General features: G+C 40.3%; 6 protein-coding genes across 6 annotated transcripts; 3 read left to right on the plus strand and 3 right to left on the minus strand.

Moving 5' to 3' along the window:
* Positions 1-1,088: 1,088 nt before the first annotated feature.
* EAE97_008104 (uncharacterized protein) lies at positions 1,089-2,047 on the minus strand (the record flags this gene model as incomplete). Its single annotated transcript, XM_038878618.1, has 2 exons — positions 1,089-1,276; positions 1,414-2,047. 2 exons carry the CDS (start codon positions 2,045-2,047, stop codon positions 1,089-1,091), a joined length of 822 nt encoding a protein of 273 aa, XP_038730298.1.
* Positions 2,048-2,611: 564 nt separating this feature from the next.
* EAE97_008105 (uncharacterized protein) lies at positions 2,612-5,073 on the minus strand (the record flags this gene model as incomplete). Its single annotated transcript, XM_038878619.1, has 11 exons — positions 2,612-2,843; positions 2,942-3,058; positions 3,137-3,924; positions 3,977-4,040; positions 4,104-4,173; positions 4,221-4,272; positions 4,360-4,478; positions 4,527-4,634; positions 4,693-4,700; positions 4,773-4,870; positions 4,924-5,073. The coding sequence occupies 11 exons, from the start codon at positions 5,071-5,073 to the stop codon at positions 2,612-2,614; spliced, it is 1,806 nt and encodes a 601-aa protein (XP_038730299.1).
* A 3,181-nt stretch (positions 5,074-8,254) lies between these two features.
* Positions 8,255-11,984, plus strand: EAE97_008106 (uncharacterized protein). Its single transcript, XM_038878620.1, has 5 exons — positions 8,255-9,296; positions 9,349-9,381; positions 9,431-9,695; positions 9,741-9,980; positions 10,032-11,984. The coding sequence occupies exons 1-5, from the start codon at positions 8,612-8,614 to the stop codon at positions 11,776-11,778; spliced, it is 2,970 nt and encodes a 989-aa protein (XP_038730300.1). The 5' UTR covers positions 8,255-8,611; the 3' UTR covers positions 11,779-11,984.
* Positions 11,985-12,652: 668 nt separating this feature from the next.
* Positions 12,653-13,430, plus strand: EAE97_008107 (uncharacterized protein; the record flags this gene model as incomplete). The annotated part of the gene is made up of 2 exons (XM_038878621.1): positions 12,653-13,202; positions 13,336-13,430. The coding sequence occupies 2 exons, from the start codon at positions 12,653-12,655 to the stop codon at positions 13,428-13,430; spliced, it is 645 nt and encodes a 214-aa protein (XP_038730301.1).
* Positions 13,431-19,454: 6,024 nt separating this feature from the next.
* On the minus strand, positions 19,455-21,301 carry EAE97_008108 (uncharacterized protein; the record flags this gene model as incomplete). Its single annotated transcript, XM_038878622.1, has 3 exons — positions 19,455-20,237; positions 20,291-20,534; positions 20,586-21,301. 3 exons carry the CDS (start codon positions 21,299-21,301, stop codon positions 19,455-19,457), a joined length of 1,743 nt encoding a protein of 580 aa, XP_038730302.1.
* Positions 21,302-22,738: 1,437 nt separating this feature from the next.
* EAE97_008109 (uncharacterized protein) lies at positions 22,739-23,053 on the plus strand (the record flags this gene model as incomplete). The annotated part of the gene is made up of 3 exons (XM_038878623.1): positions 22,739-22,766; positions 22,808-22,894; positions 22,938-23,053. 3 exons carry the CDS (start codon positions 22,739-22,741, stop codon positions 23,051-23,053), a joined length of 231 nt encoding a protein of 76 aa, XP_038730303.1.
* Positions 23,054-26,453: the final 3,400 nt, after the last annotated feature.

Here is a 26,453-nt window from a genome sequence, read left to right on the forward strand (position 1 = left end):
CACACCCATTCCAGGATATCCTTCCAAAACATCTTTCTCTCACCAATCACAGCCCAGCTCAACCCTCCCATCTCCATTCTTATGTCCCCAGTATCCCCTCCTCTTCTCCTCTCCTCGAGATCCCCAACTTCTATTTCCTCCCGTATCATATCGTCTCATGACATCCCCTCTAATCATCACACCACATCTTAATCACCAAACCAAAAGATCACAATCCTCACCACTAATACTCAACCTCGCAAATTCACCAGCACATCGCTTCCTCGTGCTCACCTACAACCATAATCTCACAATCCCCTTTCCTTTTTTCTTCTTCTCTTCTCCTCTTCCCATTCTTATCTCCTCTTCCCGTTCTCATCTCGTCATCTCCCTTCATCCTCCCTCCCTCACTTGTTCACCCTCTCTCCCTCATCCCCCCTTCCCTAACCCTCCCCCTCCCCCATATCCGAATCCCCATCCCCAACCCAAGTACCCAAAAAACACTCTCTCCAAAATCCATTCCCCGACCACCCGACCACCCGACCACCCCTCCACCAACTCTTTCAGTTCCATTTGCACTACCATTCCTATATCCACACAATTTTTCGAATCCTGATCCTAGAATTTCCCAATGAGATATCAGTACCCAATTATTCACAAAGATAAAAGCGAGGTGAATAATTTGCAATCTATCAGGTAACTTTATGATTGCTACCTAAATTAGAAATTGTGTATTCATATTTTTATGCTCACTAATATGGATATTTACACACTTCGTCAACATCTAGAATTTGATATCCATACCAAAGTAATGATACAATACAACATATCATCAAGCAACTCTGGAGCTGCAATGTGCAGTATACAACAGGCGGGATACTCTATCTTCCTGAAATAACTTTTCGGCCTGCTTTATGGTAAAACTCCACAATACACCAAACCTCTCCCTGTAATATTCGCATGGTGATGATAGTCCCCCATCCTGTCTCTAGCCCATTGATTTTCTTATCGTTATGTATTATAATAGTCTCTACCCCGTGGCCGTACAAATACACATCTTTCCATTTCCGCGAATCTTCAATCTTATATTATATCTCGCCCTCTACCGACTACCGTCCAATTGGCATCAATGCTCCCGCCACACTTCCAACCCCTCGTTCCGTCGCTAGCAGGTTAAATTGTGCAGCCGCGTTCCTTGTATCTGCGATTTCTATCTGAATTCCTAGGCCATTGATGTATGCGCGGGTTTTGGGGGATATGGGTCGCATATCTTTGCCTAAGCCGAGAATTAAAAGATCTTTTGGGAGAAGGGTGTGTTAGTTCAAAGAGTTTGGTTTCTTATGATAGATAATTGAGGAGAAAAACGAAAGCATATAAGATGAAAAGTGGAAGAAGAAATAAAATGCAAATAATAGGAAAGGAACGAAAACATACCAGGTCTAGGCCACACACACCCCAGAATTCCCCACGCTTCATCCCCGCACTCAAATTGACCCTTCTTATTAACCAATTCCAACTCCTCCCCCTCCTTCGCACCCCCAACCCAAGGTTTCCATCCAAACGCCTCACCCCCCACCAACAAAACTCCAGCCCCTCCCCTCCATTTCCCACCCTTAAAAATCCCATCACCACCCACCTTCACACCACTATTCAAATGAAACCCATCGCTCAAACAAGCATCAATACTCGTACTCGGCATCGGCGTATTCCCTAATACATCTAGAACCGAAAAATCCGTCTGTGTAGTTTCCGAAGAAGGCGGACCACGATCGTGAGTCGCGGGAGGATGGGAATGGGAACGCGAAGAGAGAGAAGATGTTCGCACGGAGGTTGGTTTTATGGGAGTGGAAGGTTTGCTGGGACCAGATTGAGAGTAATGACGAGATTGGCAGAAGGAGTAGGGTGCGTGATATGAGACTTTGAATGGGTTTGAATGTTTAACTCTTGGTACCAAACTCTGACAAGAACCCAATCTCGTACTTGTGCAGGTTGAAATACTCGACCGCGGGGCGATAATTGCGTTTGCGATTTCGGGAATGGAGGGGCTGATTTTGCGAAGGCGAGACATGTTTTTGCTTTCGCGAAAGGATTTATTTGTTTGTTCGAAAGTTCTTCGTACGATGTGGATTCAACTCAGTTGCAATATTATCGGTATTCGTGATGTGTTACTTGTTTGAGTGAGAATGTAATGAGGTTACATAGAGTATGGTGAAGAGTTCAGATGGGACTTTGAGCTTTGAAAAGATTGGCGAATCATAGAGCTCGGAAGTCATGAACGTCATCATTGAGCTCTATTTTACCGAGATTCACCCGCTCCACGCATCTATTGGGCATCTTTTGAGTATTACCTCAAAATAAGTTCTATAAAACTGGTGTTAAGTCCAGTTATTTCTCTCTCTTTTAAAAAAAACAAACCCCGGATGATTACCTTTTTTCATACAAATGATTAGTCTAAGAAACTCCTTTTTCAAAGCTGCTACAATGGAGCATAGGTATTCGTGAGTTGATGACATTTCTATCATTCGAAAGACGACTTGACATACGGAATCTAACCCAATCTTCTCAATCTATCATGGAATCCTCATTTACCAAGTACCATATACCTCTAATCATTTTATCTTGCCTCTTGCTTCTAAAATAAATCCGTCATAGCTCCGTGGCTCGCATCTCCCACAAGTCTAGCATATTTCGCCAATACACCTCTATTAACTGCACTCTTGGGTGGCTTCCAGGACTTGAGTCTTTCTGCAATTTCTTCATCTGATACATCCATACTTAAAGTATTAGATTCGGCAGATATGGTTACTATATCGCCATTTCTTACCACGGCGATGGGACCACCGACTGCTGCTTCGGGAACGACGCTTGAATTATGTTAGTGAGCTATCCTGCTAAAGGAAGATTGATATTGAATGGATATCATATGCCGAGGGGACGTTATATGAGAAATAGTAATACGTACTGCCCTACGATAAATCCGTGACTAGCACCTGAATATCGTCCATCTGTAACAAGAGCGACATTCGTGAGGCCAGCGCCCATGATTGCTGCACTAGCTTTCAATTGCTCGGGCATTCCACTATGTAGAAGTTAGTTTCTAGAACAAGGAACGGCATAAAAACGTCTAGGGATACTCAAATGCTACGAAAAAACTTACGGTCCTCCTTTAGGTCCTTCATATCTCACAATCAAGACGAGATTCTCTCCGTGTGGAATATCTCCTTTGTTCAATGCATGATCAAGTTCATGTTCTTTATCAAAAACCATTGCCTTTCCAGTAAATACTAGACCTTCTTTCCCTGTGATCTTTGCCACTGCTCCTCCGGGTGAAAGGTTTCCTCGAAGAATCTGTAAATGACCAGTCTGTTTGATTGGATTACTCAAAGGTCTAATGAGAGTCTGTTCTTGTGGTAGTGATGGCCAACTTTCAACATTTTCCCTCAAAGTTTTTCCTGTAACAGTGGGGATATCACCGTTCATCAAGCCCGCAGCAACGAGAAGTTTAATGACAGCTGGTGTTCCACCAATATTGTAGAGGTCCTCCATACAGAATCTTCCGGAAGGTTGTAGATCTGCCAAGAATGGAATCTTATCGCTTACTCTTTGAATGTCATCAATACAAAGTGGTACTTCGGCTGTACCAGCCATGGCGAGGAAATGAAGTGTAGCATTAGTACTTCCACCAAGTGCCATTGTAATGACCAAAGCATTCTCAAAAGATTCCTTGGTCAATAAGTCTCGTGGTCGAATGTTCTTTTCCATGCAAATCTTGATTGCTTCTGCGGCCTTAACACATTCTCTCATCTTAGCTGGTGAATCGGCCGGATTTGACGAAGATCCTGGAAGACACAATCCCATAGATTCAATGGCGGTAGACATGGTGTTGGCTGTATACATCCCACCACAAGCACCAGCACCGGGGCAAGCGTTTTGTTCATAATCTTCCTACACAATCATTAATGACAGATCGAACCCTATACATCCATCATGATCTTACCATAACATCACTTGGAGTTGCACCCTCAACAGCCGCGTGAAGTTTATTATAGGTAAATGCACCACTAAACAAAGCCATTATGTTAATTCTGGCCTGTAGATATACATATCAATGGATACTTCCTTACCTTGCTTCATAACAACTGCTGATATTGATTTCCTTCTTCATCAACTTGGAATAACCCTTTTTGATTGAACCTAGAGAGAGTCAGGCTCCTGAAGTATATGGTGACAAACAAACTGACCTCCATAAATCATGACAAATGGTCTATTATGACGCGCAGCAGCCATGATGACCTGTTCCAATGTTAAAACGGTATCTTATATGTTAGGAATTAAATTCTGGTAGTATATTTCCACCAAAACGTCAAAGGGCACACTCACCCCAGGCATATTCTTATCACAACCAGGAATTGAGATGTTTGCATCATGGTGTTGAGCACATGTGACAGTCTCGATTGAATCTGCAATGATCTCACGTGTCTGTAAAGAGAATCTCATGCCTGCTAAGCGTTAGTGAAAACCCCTCAAGATAAGAACGTTCTACAAACCTTCTCCGCCCATAGTGATGGCATCACTGACTCCCACCGTGTTAAATTGCCATCCGAGCATACCTTGCTTCTGTACTGAATCTTTGACTAGCTTTCCGAGGTCATGTACTACAAGCAATCGTTAAATCGTATGTCTTGAAAGATCTCCTTATCTTGTGTTACTTACGATGCATACTATAATACTATATCAGCTAAATTCATTATCGTCTTCGTGGTAGATTGCATATCCAAAGATAGAGAACGTACTTGCATGGATTTCCTTCCCACCATACAGTAGATATTCCAACATGAGGTGCGGTCTTCATCATTTCTCGATTTGGCACTCCTGCCGCGTACAACATTGCCTAGAAACAGGTTCAGTACGTGTAGTTATTGGCCATGCTTTGTATATTCTTACCTGAGCTCCTGGAAAGTCATGGCCATTTGTAATTGTATGAGACCATCGATTCAAGGCCAATTTTCCATCTATAACGGTACCATGTTCTAGAGATGGAAAGTCGATATATCTTGGCTTATCTGGTATGTTTTCATAATTTGAGGGTTCCATGGTGAACAAAAAGATAACCTGTGATACCTTTCCGGGGGAGAGTCAATAGATGAAAGTAAAATAAGTGTTGATACAATTGTCTATCAACAAGTGGGTATCTAGGACAGAGATAAAGAACAATCAATGAACGAAGAAAGGTTTAAGGGAATGAAGTATTTTAAGGAGGAAGAATACAACCAGAAAGTATTGCGGAGTATCTTTTTTGAATTGTGGGGCAGGGAAAGGTCTGATCTTTTGGTTCATCAGGTTTGACTACTTTCTAATTGCCGCAGTGACAACAAGACGTTATGCAATGATATTTCATACTTTGGCATTCCTGCCGTAGCGCGGGGGACAAATTGGTGGTCGAGCCAGTGCACATAATCGATTGATAATCGAATCATTGATAGCTCATCATACCAACTTTCCAAACCTGTACCCCGCGGTGGATTCGCCATACTAACATATTTATGGATAGATCGTATCCGGCATTGGGCATTTCAAGAATAAGGTACGACCGGATAACTAGGGATTGGAAGTGAGAAGTGGGATGAGGTGACTGAGTCGGTAGTTCATTGAATCTTGAGAGTAGACATCCTTTGGCCTATATGATACTCGGATAATGATGGAGTAGATCAACATGAATGATCAAGTAGTAATGCTAAGAAGGAAAGGAGTCTTGTGAGTTTGTACTGGATAGAACTACCTACCTACTAGGTATGATTTGTGAGGGGCTCAACAATTATTTCTTGTACCCCCACCAAAATGCATCTAAATTAAACCGAGATACCGAATTTAGCTTTCCGATGTTTTGGCGAACGGATGCTTACCGTTAATTGTTCATTGAAAGTCGATTTGATTGGTGGGATCGTTTGGTAGTGTTGTCGTCGAATTTGTGAATGGCAGGTGGAGCGAGCGGAACAGGAGTTAAAAGTCCAACGTGCTAATCAAGATGGCTCACAGTTATTCTACCAGGATGAATAGTAAGAGTTGTGGCCCCGGCTTATCGCACACCACTCATTTTTCGATTTAATTCTTTAAATTTTAATAATAAATCAATTATACACTATAATCTTATAAAACTTGAATATTATATTAATAAATAATAACTAATCCTTATATTTCAATGATATCTTTAATCTTACAGATCAATTTCTCTATATATAACTTGGAATCTAAGGAATCCATTTTATCCCAAAAAGCTTATAATTTATATCTCAATTCCTTTATAAAAATAAATACAAATAATAGCTTTTTGAATTCCTTTTTTATTTATTACTATACTTTTTCAATTAAATTAAAATTTGGAAAAAAGAGTAGTTAATTAAAATCTTATACACTATACTCTAATCAAACTTTATAAATATATTCAGAATATATTTTAGAATTATTTTTTATAAATATATATTTAGATTCTGATTTATCAAATAATAAAAATATAAATAAATTTAAGGATTTATTATATACATACTTTAGAAATAATGTTTTTTTTACTCTTAAATCTTTTCAAAAAGATTAATAAAGATTTATAATTCTAGTTAATTATACCCTATATTATTATTGTTATTCTTTCTAATTAATATATTAATTTAATACAATTAGTATATCTTTTTTTATTAGTTTATCTAATAATCTGTATTCGATTTTCTTTTTTGTTCAAAAATGCTTTTATTCAATTATATAATTAGTCTTCAATCTCCTTCTTTTAATCTAACAATACCTATATACAAAATCTAATCTCTTTTTTACATATATCCTTAAAATAAAGGGTTTAGAATATACTATATAATTTCTTTTGAATTATATATATCAAAGTCTTAATATTAAATATATTTTTTACTTATTCAAAAATTATTCTTTTTTTATTCCAATTTTTAGTAGTTATTTTTATAATTCAATAAATCTTTTTAATAATTATTATAGATTTTTAATAAATCTTTTTTTTGAGTTTTTTTAATCGAATTGAATTTAAATATACTTTTTGTAGTAAATTGTCATATACTCAAATTTAATATAATCTATTCTCAGGGTTTTCCATCAATCCTAGCCTAGATAACTTTAGAGCATCAGAGAGTATATCAATTTTAATAAAATTTGTAATTATTATCTTTGTAATCATATTCAATATTCATTTTGAATTTGAGTTGAAAATAATGAATTTTAGAATAATAATTAGATTTTTAAAATAAAATGTGAAAAATTGGGTGGCTACTCTAATCTCACTTAAATGTGCGATAAGCCGGGGCTTCAACTCTTACAATCAGATGTTGACTAATAGGGGACGCGAGAAATACGATATTCTTAGCATCTCAGGTACCTTGGTCAATATAAGAAGCGACAAAACAGAGAGCGGCAAACCCATAATGGCTTTGACTACAAAGATGCAGCCTCACAAGCTGTCATTGTTATCTTCCTTTTCATCTTGATGCTAAGCTTATCTGACGCAATATACGAGGCCGAAGCGGGATGACATGCATCAAAATAAGATTTAAAGATAGCTTCAACGGCATCTAATTGGGAATCACAATGCCTACAATGTATCAAGCTCATCTCCAAGTTCTAGGCCAAATACCGCCATGAGGATTTCTGATCAATAAGGGTTCATAACCAACCCAAATCCTGAGAAAGCATGATCTTGGTGCGAAAAGCCTTGCGGAATTCTAGCGTAATAAGTTTGAGAGTACCGGTACAACGAAGGTGGGTGGTGCAAGAGACGAAAAAGACACGGCCGGATGTGAGGCTCATTAACGACGCCAATAATTCCATACTGCTGTGGACTTCCAATAGACATGGGAGCATTGGGATATTCATACGTCTAATTCACATGTGCGTATAAAGTACCTAACTAGTAGTAACCACATATGCATTAACATGAAGTGGTAGGTAAAATGGTTGGTGTAGATTCATTAATGGCTTGCATCTGTTCCTTCTTGCTTGATAACCTTAAAGCCGAAAGCCGATATTCTTTAGCGTACCAAGGTCTGTGCACTACTCGGTACCTCTAGCCAGTCTTTGAGCCAGTCCAGTCTCGAGCCAGTCCTCCGAATTTAGATATCTCATCGCATCAAGTACTTCACATTTGAGCATCCAATATTGATAATGACTTGCTGTCAATATATATAACTGCATATACACATCTCGGATCTTGTGTCATTCTATTTCAAGGCAATGACATCTAGTGGGTGTCATTTCCGCGTCCAAGCTTTGCGGCTGAAATGAAGTCCTCCTAAGAGTAAGCAAGCAATGGATTATTCAATAAGAGTCTCGTGCGACCTTATCGGCTGCCAACTTATGCACGTCTTTTCTTCCGAACGAATGGTTCGATGAGAGCCTTCCTCTCTGCGGAGGCGACAGCAAAAAGCATTTGGGGGCAGTGTCTGCCTATGTGGTAAGCTGATAAAGAATGAGAGTGCAAGGCTGGAAAGTGGTAGTGATCTGAACAGTCCATAAACATTGTAAACTGATTCAAGAGATCCTTGATTTTGTTTGACTGTCGTTTGTTTTGTTTATTTTCTTGCCTTTTCAATTTGACAGACAATTATCAATTGTCAAAGGTATCATGTCTTGTACAGCATCTTCAAGCGATTCCGACAATAGTGATAGACGACGCCGACCAGGTCCAAGGCCCCCACCTCCTCTTCCTCCTCCTCCGCCGTTTCAAGGGAGCAATAAGAAATCAAAGAAGAAAAACAAATACGTAGCACCTCAAGATGCGATCGATAAACTTTGGTCTCGATTCTCGGTATCCAAATTCAGTAAAACTACAAAAGTTTTACCAAATGCAGCACCTTTTGCAAAAGGAACATCAGCAAAGACCGTTATTGTTCCTCCACCTGGTCCGCAGAACCAGCTCGTTTCAGAAGACTTCGAGAGAGCGGTTCAAAAATGCAGAGCCAAAGTCAAGAAACTTATCCATGAATGTAAGCGAGTCAACATGCGCTTTCGCGACGCAAGCTTTGATATAGACTGGGACTTGAAATGGGAGAAAGGAAATTGTCTAAACACACTTGACGAAATAAGATTTGAAGTTTGCAAACGCGCTCTTATCAATCCTTCATCCTCCGGGCCGAAGGCTGTCAAGAGAGTTCACGAAATATTTGATAAGCCAACTTTCTTGGGAGATAAAATTTCTCCTTCGGATGTCAGACAAGGAAGTCTCGGGGATTGTTGGTTGATGTCTAGTTTGACAGCATTAGCAAATACGAAAGATGGGATTCAAAGAATATGTGTTGAATGGGACACAAGTCAGTATTTAGCATTCGCATTTTGAAGTAAGGTCTAATTATGCCGTCTTAGAAATAGGGATATATGGCTTTGTGTTTCATCGTGGTAAGTTTCTCTCTCGAACAATAAGTAGTAAACGCTAATAAAAAATTAGATGGCGAATGGATCATATCAATTATCGATGACAAGCTCTATCTGAAATCGCCAGATTGGGATTCACCCTCAGTCCATAGACATCTACTCGAGCAAACTGACCGAGAGGACGTTGAAAAAGAATATCGAAAAACTTATCAAACAGGGTCTCAGTCATTATTCTTTGCTCATTGTAAAGATCCAAATCAGACATGGCTTCCTCTTCTCGAAAAGGCTTATGCTAAAGCACACGGGGATTTCCTTTCTTTGAGTGGAGGATGGATAGGGTAATTCTATCTGTATGATCTCATTCATCAACTAACATTTCATAGGGAGGGTCTTGAAGATTTGACAGGAGGTGTAACCACGGAACTTCTCACCTCGGATATCTTTGACACGGATGCATTTTGGCGGGACGAAATTCTCAATGTTAACAAAGAATTCCTTTTTGGTTGTTCTACAGGCCTTCTCGATTACGGTTACGGCAATAGAGACGGAATATCTGAAGGTCATGCATATGTTATCATGGAAGCTAGAGAGTTATCTACTGGCGAGCGTCTTCTTAAATTACGGTTTGTTTCTCACATATTGTTGAGGACTATCACTGATAATTTTATTTGAAGGAATCCATGGGGAAAGATCAAAAAAGGTAATTGGGAAGGTCCGTGGTCAGATGGAAGTAAGGAATTCACCCCTGAAGCTCAGATTGAACTCAACCACAAATTCGGAAATGATAGCGTCTTCTGGATTTCATATCAGGATTTACTACGCAAATATCAACATTTCGATCGAACTCGGTTGTTCATAGATAGTCCCGATTGGCGATTGACTCAAGAGTGGATCAGCGTAGAGGTACCATGGAGATCCGAGTTTTCACAGAAGTTCACTATCACACTCAAAAAAGAATCACCAATAGTTTTGGTCATGAGTCAACTCGATGGCAGGTATTTTGTTGGTCTACATGGTCAATATCACTTCAGATTACAGTTTCGGGTTCATGAGATGAATTTACCTGGCGAGGAAGATTATATCATTCGAAGTCATGGGAATTATCTTATGAGCAGAAGTGTGGTCGCTGAATTGAAAGGTCTCTCGGCCGGAACATACACAGTATACATGATGGTCATAGCAGAAAGGGATAAAGGTTTACAGAGTGTTGAAGATGTCTTGAAAGATGAATTAAGTCGAAGAGAAGATAATGAGAAATTGGCTACAGTTGGGAATTCTTACGATTTGGCTCACCAGAAAGGACTATCTCACATGGATGCAAGGATCAAATTCAGAAAGGCTCAAGATAAAGCAAAGGCCCGGGAGTCGAGGATTGCTAAACGCAAAATTCTTTGGGAGAAAAGACATAGTGCGCGGGAGATAGTAAGGAAGCAAAAGAGGAAAAATAACGAAAAGCGTGAGGGTAAGGCAGCAAGAGATGCCGAGTGGGAGAAAGAACAAGAAGAACGCGAGCCGAAGGATCAAGGTGTACAAACGGAAGATATTCCAGAAGTTCAAGTCGAGAAACAAGACAAATCAATACAAACTGAAGATCCTAATGAGAAGTCGATAAGCACTACAATTGACACGCAGCCTATAAATGAAAGAGACAAGGCAGTGCAGACAGGAGACTTTACACCATCTTCTAATGAGTCTCAGGCAACTCCTATAACTCCAAAGAGTAATGATTCATCTCCACGTTCACCGTACACGATGATTCCGGGATCTGGCACCAATCGCCGTGAATCACTACCTCCACCTCCAAGCTTTGTTAATATTCGTAGGCATTCGAGTCGTCCACTAAGCTATGGTCGAGGACCTCCTCCCCCAAGACCAGGTCCATATGTTACTTCGGAGGGGGAATCAAGTGCAAGTCCTCTTTCAGATTATGATATGTATAGTGACGATGATCCGACTCTTAAGCCACGAAATCAGCCAAATGACCCCAAACCACCAAAGGAAAGGGAAGTTGATGAAGATGAACCGGAGCCATGGAATGCGGTGTGTATTGTTGGTTTCAGGGTGTATAGTAAGGATGAAGGATTGGTGCTTAATATCTGCGAAGAGGGTATGGAGGTAGAAGAGACTGAGTTGAAAGAGGAGAATGAAGCTGGGATTGATGGTGATGTAGAAGACGCTGAAGATGACAAAATCACTGAGAAGATGGAGAGAAACGGGAAAGATGGGAAATTAAAAGATGCTGCAACAGGAGACGACTCAACACCTTCCGATGTCGCAACCAAAATTGAACCTGATAAAGACTTAAATGTCGCAATCTCTGATTCACACGATAATATTACTGGAACTTCTTCGTCAGTCAACCATGACGGCCAAGATAATCCTACCGAGAAGCAACTCCAAGTAGCCACTCAAGATTTGTAAATAGGGACAGACGGCGATACTTAGCAGAAGTCAGCTCTGGTGATCTCAGCGGGTACGAAAGATGACATTGTGAAGGAATCAGATTTTCAATACGAGATTGGAACATCGAGCCATTCCTTGACTTGCACTCAACTCCCACGCTCATTTATATACAGGTAATATTCAGTGTGCGATTTATACTTCAAATCAGTCTACAATGAAATCAATATCTCTTTACTTGGAAATCTTCATCTTGAATATTCAACCATTCAGGTAGTCTAGGCAGGTGTCTCTCAGCTCTATCTTTCGCAGAATTTTCGAACCATAGCTCTAGTAATTACGTTCTCATAACTCATGACAGTCTTCAAAATTTCCATAGGTAAATACCAGTATATTGGTAGCAATCCTATCATGGAATACATTCGGAGACTATTCAATCAATAGACTTTGCATCCATCCGCACCCAAAACCAAATGTGGTTACCCGACCGGGTAAAAAACAATTGAGCAGATTACGAGGTAGATTTGATGTTCAATTTAGCTCGTACGCCGTGGATAATTTTCTATCACTTTGTGGATCGGATCCTACATTGGTTACTGCTGTGCCTCTTCACTTCCCTGTTACCCCAACATAACGGGTTCAAAATACGCCGGTGGTTGATAATTAGACCAATCATAGTGATATAAATTCACAAAGTCTTGTTGTCTTGGCGTAATCTTACGACACATCTATTCTTCACCCGCTTCCTTGTTTCCTTTGATTAGGAGGCTCTTCTTTGCTTCGTTGTGTTTTATTTAATGTTGCTAGTCTGTACTTTCTCCACTGCAATTAATTAATTCACTATCGAACTCTATTATCACTCTCCGTAACTCAGGATCAAGGCTACGCGATCAATATGGTTCAATACAAACATCTCATTTTTCTCCTGACTATAGGCATCTCAACCGCCTTTGAGAACACATTACCCCTTGCCCTTCGGCAAATTGAACCAACACCTCATCCTAATGGAAACTTCCTCTATCAAATGTGTTATCCCAATCTAGCAAATGTCAGCCTTCTCATCGGTTCCAACGCAGCCGAAAAACGCCTAAAAATCATGGCCAACTCTCCTTTTCCCTGCGAGCGCAGTAACTATATCATCTACGCCTGTCTCGCCAACGGTACATCCGCTCTCGATTTTCTCGCCGAGCAAGAATGTCTCTGTCCCTCCTCCTTGTGGGAACTCGAAACCGCCTGCACGGATTGTTATCTCGCGCATGGATATCAGAATATCACACGAGAGGAAAGCGATGCGAGTATCTCCCGTTTGAGCCAGGTGGAATGTACGGCTACACCTGTGCAACCTTTTACGAATCTTTTACCGAGCGTCGATGCGTCCCAAGCGTTGACGACCCCAGATGTGCTGTTGGGATCGGATAGATTTCCAAATCAGACGGCGGTTAGCAGTTAGTGGGTTTTCTTTGGTTTTGTGGGTTGATCGCGGGGCTTTTTTTGTAGCTTGGGATGCTCCGATGATCTACTAGTCTTGGAGCTTTTATTTCTTTCCCGTGGCAACGTACTGACGTTTCGCTCGTATAGACTATTATACTGGAAATTCTGCTTGGACGGCAGGAAGTATTACCGGAAGTGCAACGGCTAGATTGACAAGCTATACGGCAACAGAATTCAGTTGATTTACTCCGACGAGTACTGGGGCTCCTTATTCGACGGGTGCAAGTGGAAGTGCAAGTGGAAGTGCACAGACTACGACCAGTACCAGTGGAGCAGAACGATTGAAGAGTAAGAAGATGAGTTCGTCTACATTTTTGGGACTGAGCGCGGGTCTAATACAGTGCGTGGTGGTGGCGCTTACTGCTTGCTTTACTTCGTGTTAGATGGTGTGTGTGGGTTGTTTTAGGAGATGGGTTAGGGATTCGGGGGTAATTGGGAGTTCGAGGGGTGCTTAAGATTATCGGGGTAAAAATTTACGAAAGTAGATGTGAATGGCAGGGGTGGGGGGTTGTGGTAGATGTATTTTGTGAGTAGTTGGAATAGAGTATATTTGGAATTGTCGGTATTGATTTACATTGTTGTAGCTACTACTTACTGTATATGGCATATGATATGAAAAAGATTATTCATCTTATCGAATAATCGAATTTCTGGCAACAAGGCTTGCAAATCCAAAAGGGCGATACGTATATATATATATAACCAGTCGCGGAGAGTAGAAGATGATTAACTTTAAGACTAATATATCAAGGAATTCTGCAATTAACAGGCTGCCATTATCCATCATTTTCTTTCTTTCTAGAAATAATCTCGCGTATATCCACATAGACTATTTACGTAAAATCAAATCAGCATACACTCATCAAATATAAAAGATAATCTAACAATAAAATGTAGTGAATGGTAGAAATACTTAAGAAAAATAACAATTCTTCCCGTGTTACCTAGTCTCCGTGCTAAATTTGAACTTTCTCGCGTATGGACTTTAGTGTTTTATTATTTGAGAGCTTGGGAGAATAGTATTTTCCGAGTAGATTTTTAGGGAGGTTGTGGTATGGATTGAAAGTTGAAATTTGATAGTAAATAGGGGCTCGTGGTATGCAATACAGATAGCGGGTTTGATTTTGCTGAGATGGAAATTTAAATTGGACTTGAAATTGAAATTGAAGTCAGGATGTTGGTTGTGATTACGGTTGAGAGGAAAGAGAAAGGAGATGAAGAATGAAAAAAGCGGGATAGATCTTCATAAATAATAGGCTGTAGAAAGAGGTAACTAGGTAGAGAAATATGAATGAATCTTCTTATATATTGTTTGTATATATATGAATATCTATCTACTATTCATGTTTAAACAATTTATCAATGCTCGGCAGGATATCTCGTCGCAATTCTACCCAATACAGACCCTTACCACATCTTTCACTTTTCGTATTCACCTCTCCTCCCCTCTCCTAAAAAATCATCTCATTCCCTCATCCATCCCCTCATCCACCTCTTGACAACAAAAAACCCCATCTCCCTCATCAAACAGAACAAACATCAAGTTCCCAAATTCATCCATACCCTCACTTTCCCAACGTAAGTTCCCCACTCTTTTATTCTTCTTCCCCTCTCACATCCCCATCTATGATGATTACCCCATTTATATATTTGATCGTTTACGATAATGATAGTATACTACGTTTATATACCTACCTAGATAGGTATTCATACTCATTCCATCTGAGATGTTTGTTGCTGTGCTGATTTGTATTGTGTTGTGTTGTGCTATATTGTGTTTGGGGATGTGGACTAATGTTGTGATTCTTTAGGTTTTTTTTGTTTGTTAGTGGTATCCGTTTGTGATATTGGCGATAACATGAGGAAGTGTGAGAAATAAAAAGAGTTAAGTGATGAGTTTTTAGGGAAGGGAGATAATATCGCATGCTTTCATTTTACACATAATTTTACCAGATATAAAACTGCGCCTTCTACTCCAATACACAGATTTGAATATATACATACATATATACTAGAATAACCACGCCCTCCTAACTACTTCCCAGATATCACTCCCAACTTCCCACTCTCACCCCCCAACAAACCATCTCCAACTTCATCAACAACAATTACCTCGTCTCGCTCTTCAATTCCCCTCACCAATCCCCCTCACCAATCCCCCTCACCAATCCCCCTCACCAATCCCTTCAAAAAAACCCAAATAAAAATCACCACAATTAAAACATAATTCTCTACTCTCATCTCATCCCAAATATGATATCCCTAGGTTCCTATCCACAACATTTCACAATCCACCATCCCCCGCGATCTCAAAAATAGAATAGCTCACCAACCGATTTCTCCGCTCCGCTCGGTAAATATTGATTCCCCTTAACGCCCCACTTTTCGCATTTGAATATTTTATGTATGTTTTAACTCTGATTTATCACGCTCTTTATGGGTTTCTGGCTAGAAGGGGGTTGTGTTATGGAGGTTCTAGAGTTCGTGAGTTGCTTTGGGGTGTTTTGTTATTTGGATTTGATTTTGAAAATACTATTCTGTGATGAGAGATTAGGAGGTTGAGTATTCGCTGGGGTAACTGTTAGGAAGCGAAATTTGGGAGGGTAGGAAGATATGCGGGATCACTTGATAAAATGATTGATTATACAAGAGGAGTGGAGTTGAGAAGAACAGATATCGGATCAGTGGCCTGATATAAAATTGTTTGGTGTCAAGCGAGTACTCTGGGTGAGGATTTGCGGAGAAAGATGACTGTGTATAAGATGGTCCAGATCAATCATCTAGTAGAGAATTTGATTTATTAAATCGGAGAAGTATTCTTGAAGCTATGTGTATCTAGAATAAAAGAAGAAGTGGTGTTGCCTGACTAGGTTTGTGGTTTGTGGTCTAAAGTGTAAGTGTTGGTGTTAGTGTAGAGAAGGAATGTGAAATTTGTAGTTTACCACAATGTCATGGACAGAGAGTACGTCATATTATTCAAGCAAATAAAAGGACTTTTGGTAGATTTGAAAAGGGTGATAGAGAATGATCCTTCCATATGAATGCGTAATCAATGTATGTGTTGAAACACGTGTATGAGGATTGAGTATTCAATGAATAGAAGATAAATAAGTCAGGTGAGTTTGAAACGGTAAATAAGATTCAGTAAGTTGAAATGCCTTATTTACCTATCCAGTTGATCATTTTCAGAAGGTAGGAGATAGAATGAAGTTCAATGTTTGAGGTACAATGTTTGAAGTACAATGTTCGAAGCTCGAGGTGACCAAGCATAGGAAGATGAAGGTAAAAGAACCGCAACAGACGGAAAAGTGCAGACACAAAATGAATGTCTCAACCCCGCATCCTCTTAGTATGATACCCAAAAAACATCCTCATGAATGTACAACTCCCATCGTCAATTTGATTAAAATTTTATATTATCATTCGCACAATTCATTCTCCCCCTCATTTATCAATACTCACATCATAATCATGACCAGTAAGTCAATGACCCTAGTCTTGGCACTAGCTCTAAAATGGAGTCTCCACGGTGGGCCGTCCTTCATGCAAATTGAGGAAGGAGGTGAACATCATCACCACCCAATGTTCACCGAGCTAGCGGAGAGCGCTTTCCCAAACCTATCTCACTCCCAGCAAATCCGGCAATCAATCCAGCACAAGTAAATCCATATCAAAAGAAATAATCCCATCAATTCCCGTCAAATATGACAAAAATGAGGTTTCTCTTGACTACTCTTATGTTCGGCCCTTTCACATGATTAAAAATTAGCAGCAGCGTTAAGGATTTATTCTGATCGCTTGTGTACTCAGTGATTTGATGATAGTTCTGGCTGCTGGTATGATGTATCATCAACATCTTACTCGTCTTGATCCAATTCAATTTATCAATGGGGACTAACAGTTACATTCTAGGGCCTTCATGGCAGGCCTTCGTGGCGCACTCTTTTTTTTTTCCTTTCTTCTCTCTCGAACTGTCCTCACAAATGACTTCAACAATATTCGGGACTAACATACTACACGGGACTGAAATATTACACTTAATGTGCAGATCGTCACTCTGCACGTGGATTTCTTCTTGGACAAACCCCTCAAGTTGTTCGTTTTGAACGTGATAGAGTGATTATTTGAAATACATATACCTAATAAAAGTTCAAAAATTCGAAAATTATGCTCCTTTGGCGGTGCAATTTGTCGATAGATAGAGAGGAACGAGATTAGAAGCGTAGTATTTTTGATAGATTTTTTGAGGGAAAGTAGGATAAGATATTTGCGTTTGTATATGAGGAGTGAGTTTTTGGTGATTGTGGAAGGTGGAAGGTGCGAAGATCGGATTTGGGTTGCTGTAGTTGTAGTTATAGATGGAGTTTGCGTTGTGATAAAGTTGGGTAAACGAATAGAAGGGTGATGAATGGGATGGGAATCCAAGACTGAGGATTGAGATGATGTATATGTATCGTGAGGAATTCTTCTTCCGTCTGGGATTGGATTATACTTGTCTTTACCTACAGACCATGACACGATATGATCCTTTATAGTCCTCCATATTTCTTACCTCGAAATATAAGATAGATAGTTTCACTTGCAATTTTATAAAGGCATTCTGAGTTAATGTTTAATTCTATGATACTTTGAGGAACATTCTTCTCTTTCACAAGTATGCTGGACTAAATCTCACCATATTGTTATACACATCCTCATTCTTTTTCAGTTTTTACTTCATTTACTCGCTAAATTACTTACTCGATTTCTCTTTCTATTTCTCTCTCTCTATATGTCAAAAACCATAATAATCTTCTCGGATATAAACGCAGAGATAGAATAACATTCCTCTCAAATAAAAGTTAATTCATACCAAGTGCCAAGTGTCTTCTCCCACTTTCTTCCTTACTCCCTTTACATACCTCCTCTTTAAAATTCGACCTTTGACCTTCGATCGATATCAATGTTAACATCACTATCAATTTGCAAATCACAATACACACCCCAGCACATCTCCATACATACCATTTATATATACAATAACCAACAAAACCACCAGAAACACATCACACAACACCACTCCAACAAGATTTTCAAGTCCCTAACCACACTAAGCAATCAATCGTCTCTCTACTATAAATTCCTCTTCAGTAAAATGCTCATCAGCTATCAACTACAAACTCTATCTTTCTTATACTTCCGCTCTCGAATCCCAATCCCTATCCTCATCCTCATACTCCTACACAAAAACATTAAAAATTCTCCAGCTCACTTACCAAATACCAAGAAGATTAAACGAGACATTTACGTCCACTTGAACAATCATATAGAGAGATTATCATACCCTATCTGAGTCTCCGTAAGTTTTACTATAGATAATGAGAAAGAAATATGATCTAATCTTGATGATGTTCTTCTATTCATATCCATGTCTAATTTCCTAAATACTTATTCACCCATTCAACTACCTACCACCAAACATCCAACCCAAATCTATCCACTATTCACCAATATTCAACCTCACCCTCAATCTCCACATCACACAGACACAATTAAAACTTCGCCTAAATAACTTTACCCCCTACCTTCCCACCTTCCATCCTTCTCACCTACCTTCCATCCTTCCTACCACCTATCCAACAACCCTAATCGCTCTCCCCCCCCTATCCTCTCCTTCCCTACCCCACCATCCCCAACTCCAACTCCAACTCCAGCTTAATTCACTTCACTCTTACTTCTCCATCTCAATCAAAGAACAATCCCCCAATCCAATAGACATAAAAAAATAACACGCAGAACAGAACAAACATGGTCGGCAAGGACAGAGCATACGATACAATCACCTCACCTCACCTCACCTCACCTCACCTCACCGAACTTACACGGGAATCCTATACTTTATCTCTCTTGAGTCTTGATGAAGTTACGTCCGAAATTGTAATTAAAGGCGGGGCAAGGTTGTTGTCAAACATATCACACAGTAAGTCGACAAGGGTCTAGTACTTGTGAAAATATTTGTGTATATACCTATGTATACATATATAATGACTGCACCAAAACATCTCCTGCAAATACACGGAGTGGACAAAAGGGTATAGTACCATATGCGCCTAACCCATCCCATTTCATAACCATCCCCTCATATCAAGCACCCGCTCTTTCATTCAAAGTCCTCACCCTTCACCCATCACTCTTCACCCCTCACCCAATCACTCCTCACCTCATCCTCACGTCCGTCCCATAACCGCATTCGTAGCCAAAACCTCAATCCTCCTCGCATAGAGCTTCATCATATGACTAACCGGATCACCCCACACCACCCCCCTTAACAATTCATCCGAGACAATTTGCGCAATCACTCCATCATCCATTCGATCTTGCAACTTCTTACTTCCTTCCGCATTTCCCAGTCTATCTACTCCTCGCAAGAGAACAATACTTCCCGCAATACTCAATGTGGCCTCGGGAACATGCCAAATTGGTCCTAAAGCGACGTGCGGATCGGGTTTGGAATGTTTCTTTTTCGTCGAGAGTGCATTGCTAGATTTGCAAGATTTGAGTCCTAATTTTAAGGGCTCGAGAACGGATTTTCCGGGCGTAGGAGTGGAATAGAGATCGAGTAGGGATCTGACATAAGCGAAATCTGCTCTTGCGACTAGATCGCCCTCGTTGACGAAAGACATAAAGATAGACTTGGAAGCTGCTCGGGTTTTTGGTTTTTCTAATGGTAGGAGTGAAATTGGTGGTGCGCCAAATGTAATACAATGTATTCGTTTGAAATATCCTGTAAGAACATTAAGCTCCGATCTAGCTTCGGGGCTTGTGGAAAGCATATGTGAGTATAATAGAGCAGCGATAGCCCCGCCAGCGGAATGTCCAGTAATCAGTAGAGAACATTGGGTACGATTAGGATTTTCTTGGAGGAGACTTCGAAGTCGAGCGGCTATTGGTTTAATCCAGCCTTTTGCAGCACCCAAGAATCCGGAATGACATAAATTTCCAGGGTCGTCCTAAGATAAAATTATTAGCGACTTACAGAGTTTCCTAATGGAATTTGTCTTACCAGAAACCCTTCTGGGGACGTCGGCTTCGTCTTGACATTTACAGCCCAATCTGTGAATGAATGTGTTGTTCCTCGAATCGCAAATACAATTATATCTCGATCATCAATTGGTACACTTTTCATAACAGTCCCTGCTCTTCCTCTTGCATTTACTCTTGTTTCTTTTTCTTGCCCGGTAGGTTTCGAATAGACTTGTTCCGAGTATTGAGCTGCGAGGCATATCAGAGGATATGTATTAAAGTACCTGTTGCTTATTAGTTCAAAGCCCTAATCCAAGGAATGATGGAAATCTTACAATCTCATTGGCTTGAGATCCATTGGTAACCTTGAATTGGCATATGCATGAACCTTTGAAAAGTAATTTGTATGTGTCGTTTCACTTGATTTGATCTCTTTCAGATTTGCCTTTGATTTCTTGCTTCGTAGAAATAAATCTCGACTGGTTGTCTCTAATCCTTTTTCTTCCTGCCATACTGAATCATAATGTTGAGGAACTGTAAGCTCTCTATCATCCCCACTAAATCTTTCCTCATCAATTGACGTGACCACCGAGCATAATTTCGAGGATAAAGTATCGTACAGAGCGGTCGTTTGATGATAATGATGCATGGTTTGTTGGGACATCACGGCTACCCCATTATTGATGGCAGCTACACATGGCAGATCATTTAATGAAGTCTCTGTCAATAAATTGGTAACGGATCGCAAGTTCATCAACGCAACACCGTTTCGTGGTGGTAGGAGAGGGGGCGCCATGATAGTATGTGATTGATATCTCGGTGGTGGTGATGGTGGTTCGATTGGAGTCACTATCCATCCTTGAGGTGCTGGTCGATGTTGATTGTAACCATTTGACATATGATGAGGACGTTCTTCGATATAAAACCAATTTGGTCTAGCTGTGGCTATAGGATGTGGTTGTCTTTGAAATTCATTTGAATCATCGTAATTTTGAGATTGAGACTGGGATGGTGGTATTTTCTTTTTGTTTGATCTACCAAATAGCCCCATGTTGAAAAGCTTATATTAGTTGAGTGAGTGTGAGTGAGTGTGAGTGAGTGTTTATGAACCTTGTCTCAGCACCGACTTGCAGTTTGTTCCCTCTGAGACATGAATTGAAATTAATCACCAGGTGGGTTGCACAATCAGTTTATAAATATTCCAAAGGGTTATTCTTGTTAACTTTGCAATAAATAGGTCTTAGTTTTCTTGGAAGAATTTGCAATGGTGATGAAGGGCCAACAGAGGGGAGAAAGATACTCATGTACTGGGGAGAATAGTACCTGGCAGATACTCGTAGTAGCAGCACCGTTATATCATGGCTTTGACGGTTAAAAGCCTCGACTGGGATATGAACGGCGCATTATATGTTATGATTCGTCGAAGACTCCGCCTCAATTCTATTTCGAGAGAACCACAGTACTTAGTGAGACGACGGTCAGCCATTCGATCATAAGTTTGCTTCAACTTCTTTCCATCTGCAGCAAAAAGAGCCCTTGCAGAATATTGATGCAATGGATATCAAGGTAAGCTTACAATCTAGATTCCGTCGAATCGAGAGAGCTATATCATCGCTACCCCCAAACCTTCGTGTATCATGCTTGAGGAAAAGATACCGGTGGTCCGAAATCAAGCTTCCCAAGGTTCCTGAGGAAATATCGTTTGAGGAGCCTCGAAAGAGAAAACATTACTCGGCCTAGGAAATAAATTGGCCCCACGATATCAGATGAAGGTATTGGAGTATCAGGTAGTATTGCATGAACAACTAACTATCGCTTTCTGTATATTTTGGTTCTTTTTTTGATGTTTGACATTAATCAGACCAGAACGGACCGGTAAAATGTGAAATGCAAAGGTCCGTACCGAATTTCTGTCTTACGAGCCTCCATTGGGCGATGTATTCTCCGAAAACCCCTCACAGGAATTTCTCGAAATCATGAACCATTCTACTTCGTTATCGTTATCTCTCAAGTAAGTTGATAGATCGAATCATTTATCAGGAAGATCTATCATCGGCGTTCCATTGGCCCTTGTCACCAGAAGACATAAAGGCACAGGTGAACATCGATCACGACATTTCAAGTCAACACGAAGGTTACATAGCTTTTACTTGTTCATCGCTGAAAAATACACATACCACCAAGTATCTAGGTAGTAACACCTTCTTCCTGCACGAACGATAGGATGCTTCCCCGGGATGACACAATTAATCCTCCTAGCCTGATAATCGTTATACACGATTTTGTTTCTTTTCATCCGCGAGTCCAATACCTAGATGATGCAATCATCCGTCGGTGTCCAAGTTTGGCATCCGCATTCGCGCAGCCCTACCACTCGATCATTTCTCTGTTTAAAGGCACGCCTGAGAGGTAGTGACTTCTTGAGGCTGCCTGAAAATTGAAGTGTCCATCAATCGTGTAGTTCACGGGATCTTACAATGCGTTGGCCATGCATTGTGTAGCAGAGACAGAAACTCGTATGTTGATCAGGTTTCCATCAATTTAAATTATCATAAAGTCGAAGACCAACACGAAAGCTCGGGGGACGTCTCGGGGCTTTACCAAATCATTTACCAGCTCACTGTAAAAGGTCTGGAGAATGAAAGTTTGATACCTAGATAAACATTAGTCTCCTCCAAACACAACAGTGTCTTCAGATGATACTGGCAAACAGCCGTGTTCCGATGATATCCCGATGGAGTATACAAATCACATTCCAGCAATTGCAAAACTACGAATCTCTCTTTACCAATTCCTCATCTGATTCTCGTATAGGAGCATTGAGATCTCTATGAAGATAGTGAATCCAAGGCAAACGCTAAGCGTCCAATGTATCATGTTCTATCCCTTTTGAAAATTTCCGAAATCGCCAACATATTACCAATCCACATGGCACTCATGAAAACAAACATACATTCGAGCAATACCCGATTCTTTTGTTTGCAGATTGTCAATATCAGTGTAGTCTACACTTCCCGAGTCGGCCTCATCTCCTGCTTTTTTCGGTCGGCAGCGGCACAAGCATTCGGCTACTGCTTTTCGTATTTGTAAGGTTTATCAAGGTGGTTTTTCAGCAAGTGCTCTATAAGTTGTTTGTCTCTAAAAGACACATCCGCGCAAGGCATTCATAATGTTGCTGGCTGAGCATTTGTGTCTCTGGATAAGCCTACTGGTTTGTCAGAGGTTGAATTTCAGGCACTCCATGATTCTTATCCGTTTCAAGAGTCATTCGATGCTTGATACAACAGGCTTTTAATAGCTCAGCCATGATTTAGACACGTAGATGAAGCAATCGATTTTTGAAATCAAGGCGGAAACGAAACAAACTCTAAGAGTATGCTTGAGCCACAGTGCCACAGAATGATGGCTTAAAGGTTGTGATTGCTTTTTAAATCCCTACTATTTGTTGTAGTCTCGGGTTCTCCTCCACGAACAAGACTCTCGAGATTATATACAAACGACCTTGCAGTGCTTAGGTATTGTACGGCTCTCCTTTGGGGGCTGAGCTTTCGGAAGTCAAATATTTACCCCCGGATTTCGATCGTGTGTTTTATATATACAACAATCTCAATTACGATGGTGTTCTAACAGTGAAGATGACAAAATTCAACGAGGAAATGTATAATACAGTGTCAGGGAAAGACGAGGATTGGATGTCGGTCGAGGAAAGAGACAGCGAGGATGACTCAGTAAGTGTAAACAAGTGACTGAGAAATAGTAAAAGGCTTCCATACTGTCATGGATACGTCCCTTCGGTAGAAAGCAAAATGAGGCAGCTGTCTTATCACATGATTTGACTATCACATGATGTTTCATATTTTTAAGCTTTTACAGTTAGAATTAATTCCATTTTAGATCATAATGCAATTGTTATGCAGGAAGCCTGCAGAAAATCATGATCAAAGTCATGATTTTCGATCTAACTTTCTCATCATGTCATGTGATCATCAACTAGATAAAACGAGAAGGGTCCGGCTATCCTAGACCTTTACTTCGAGTCCTATTGAGTCATTCGAATGGTTTGAAATATTGAATTTGCTTCATACGCTAGAAGGATACATTTGCTTATCAGTTGATACTACAGTATATCCTGTAGAGAAATTTTCTCACCGGGAAGAAGGACGTGACTGGAGCAGAGAAGAGGCATGTATTCATTTCAAGGGCACATTATAAGTGAGTGAGTTCATTACATCTAAAGCATAATAGATCTGTTTCAGACCTTTTAGAATACTTGGACCTTGTCTACAAGTTGTAAAATTTTGCATCAAGACGCATGTACAGAGATAGTTCACTCACTGACCATGACAGCTCAGACACCAGATAGAAGATGCTGGGTTACAAACAGCATCCTGCTGCTTGAGATTTCCTACTCGACTCCATGAATACTGAAGTTCTATAGGATTGAAGTTGATGATCCTATGTTTTCTCATACTTCGATTTTGAGAGGTTGAGAGGAATTAATTAAAAACTAATTCAATGCTAAGCACACATCCTTCCTACATCTTCATTAGGGCCTACTTCAGAATACCTTCGAATTGGACCCTGGATTTCTGTTATGATTTCGGGGTATAGTGATAGGGAGATAATGCTCAGTAAGCTTTGAGCTATAATGTGATGATATACTTCCAAACATGCGGCGTGTAAAGAGTGAGAATATGGAGTTGGTATCTTTGAGGTTTGGAAGGGGGAGTCACAGCGATGGGTGGTAAGTAGGTAAATATTTACCTATGTCTATATAACTTTTTTCGTTTCGTCAACTGAAGATAAAAGGCGCAGAGGAGAAAGAGTTGTGAAATGTCATTATGGAAGCTAGAAAGTAGGAAAAGAAGAGTAAGGGTAGAGGTAGAGGTTTCATCATGCCCATTCCTCCATCACTTATTGGAAGGGAAGACGAGGATTCATCTGGATGTATTGATGCTAGTATTCTTATCGACTTGTATGCTAGTGAGAACCCTTAAAATTAGGGGCAGAAATTATGAAATCAATGAAATGATTAATGTCTACGTGTGTAGTAACCGCGAGATTAGATTTCAAGGGGAAACGAATTAAACTAGATTTAGCCGCTGATTAGATCCAGTGTGCGAGACGGCCATAGTCAGAGAGCCAGACGGCTGATAAACTATCGGAGCGGAGGAGTGAGATTAGCACATGGCGGATCTGTATCGAATGCTTGGTGAAGGTCTTGCCGCGGATACAGTACTGTACTCGGTTGGGATATCAGCGAACTTGCGGGTAGGGCGTAGTATGGTATGGAGATGATAGTAGGAGATATGGGATAAAATGCGACAAATAGCAGTAATGTTATCTATGGAACTGTAGGTATCATAGCGAATGCCTGTGGAAATAGCTATGTTTGTGCTAGTATAGCTGGGGTGTATGCAACTCCACTACTAAGGAAACAGTTTAATGATCTTCTGGTCAATCATCTTGTGGGATGTGCATCTAGTTTCGGAATCGTACACTTTCAGCCAGCATGAGTGCTCGTAAGATTTGAAGTGTTTAGCTTGCAGATGGATCTGAGGTTTGTTGTTTGTTGATTTGTTGATCTGCTGCAATCCTGAATGATGATATGATAGAATTTAGATGCGGGTATCTGGGAGTGATAGTCCCGATCTAAAAGACAAAACACTTTTGGCTTTGAATGTAAAGTAAATATGAAAAGGTAAGGTACCATTTCCTCAGCACAAAACGCCAATGAGAAGAGTTCTTTTCATGTTACTCATGCAGTACAAGCATTGAGCTGACTGACCTACCATCGTAGAGTGTTATCAAAAGCAACTGGGTAGAATCTGTGTGAGATTGTGTTTCTTGTAGTTTTGGACAGTAGCCAAGCTTCTGGGTCGCATTGATGACGAATTACTTTCTACTGAAATCCTTAGAGCCTGAAGCTGATCGGGAAGACCGCGAGTGTGCTATGTAGTATTCTCCATGAATATGCATTCGTGAATAAAAGGGTTTGGGCTGTTGGCAGAGTCTCGCAATGACATAAAGCGCATGAGTGCCAATCATGCGAACTATTCATGATTGTGATTCTTCTTGTGGTCTTCGATGTGACTTAATCTTTTTCTGTGAGATTCTCTAGACATGATATATCCGTCACCCTCCAACAAATCGGATATTAGATGGGCCAACAATTTCAACCCGCAAGTTCCGGGCCGCACCGC

The sequence above is a fragment of the Botrytis byssoidea genome, assembly GCF_014898295.1.
Source record: "Botrytis byssoidea strain MUCL 94 chromosome Unknown BBYS_017, whole genome shotgun sequence".
Taxonomy (NCBI): domain Eukaryota; kingdom Fungi; phylum Ascomycota; class Leotiomycetes; order Helotiales; family Sclerotiniaceae; genus Botrytis; species Botrytis byssoidea.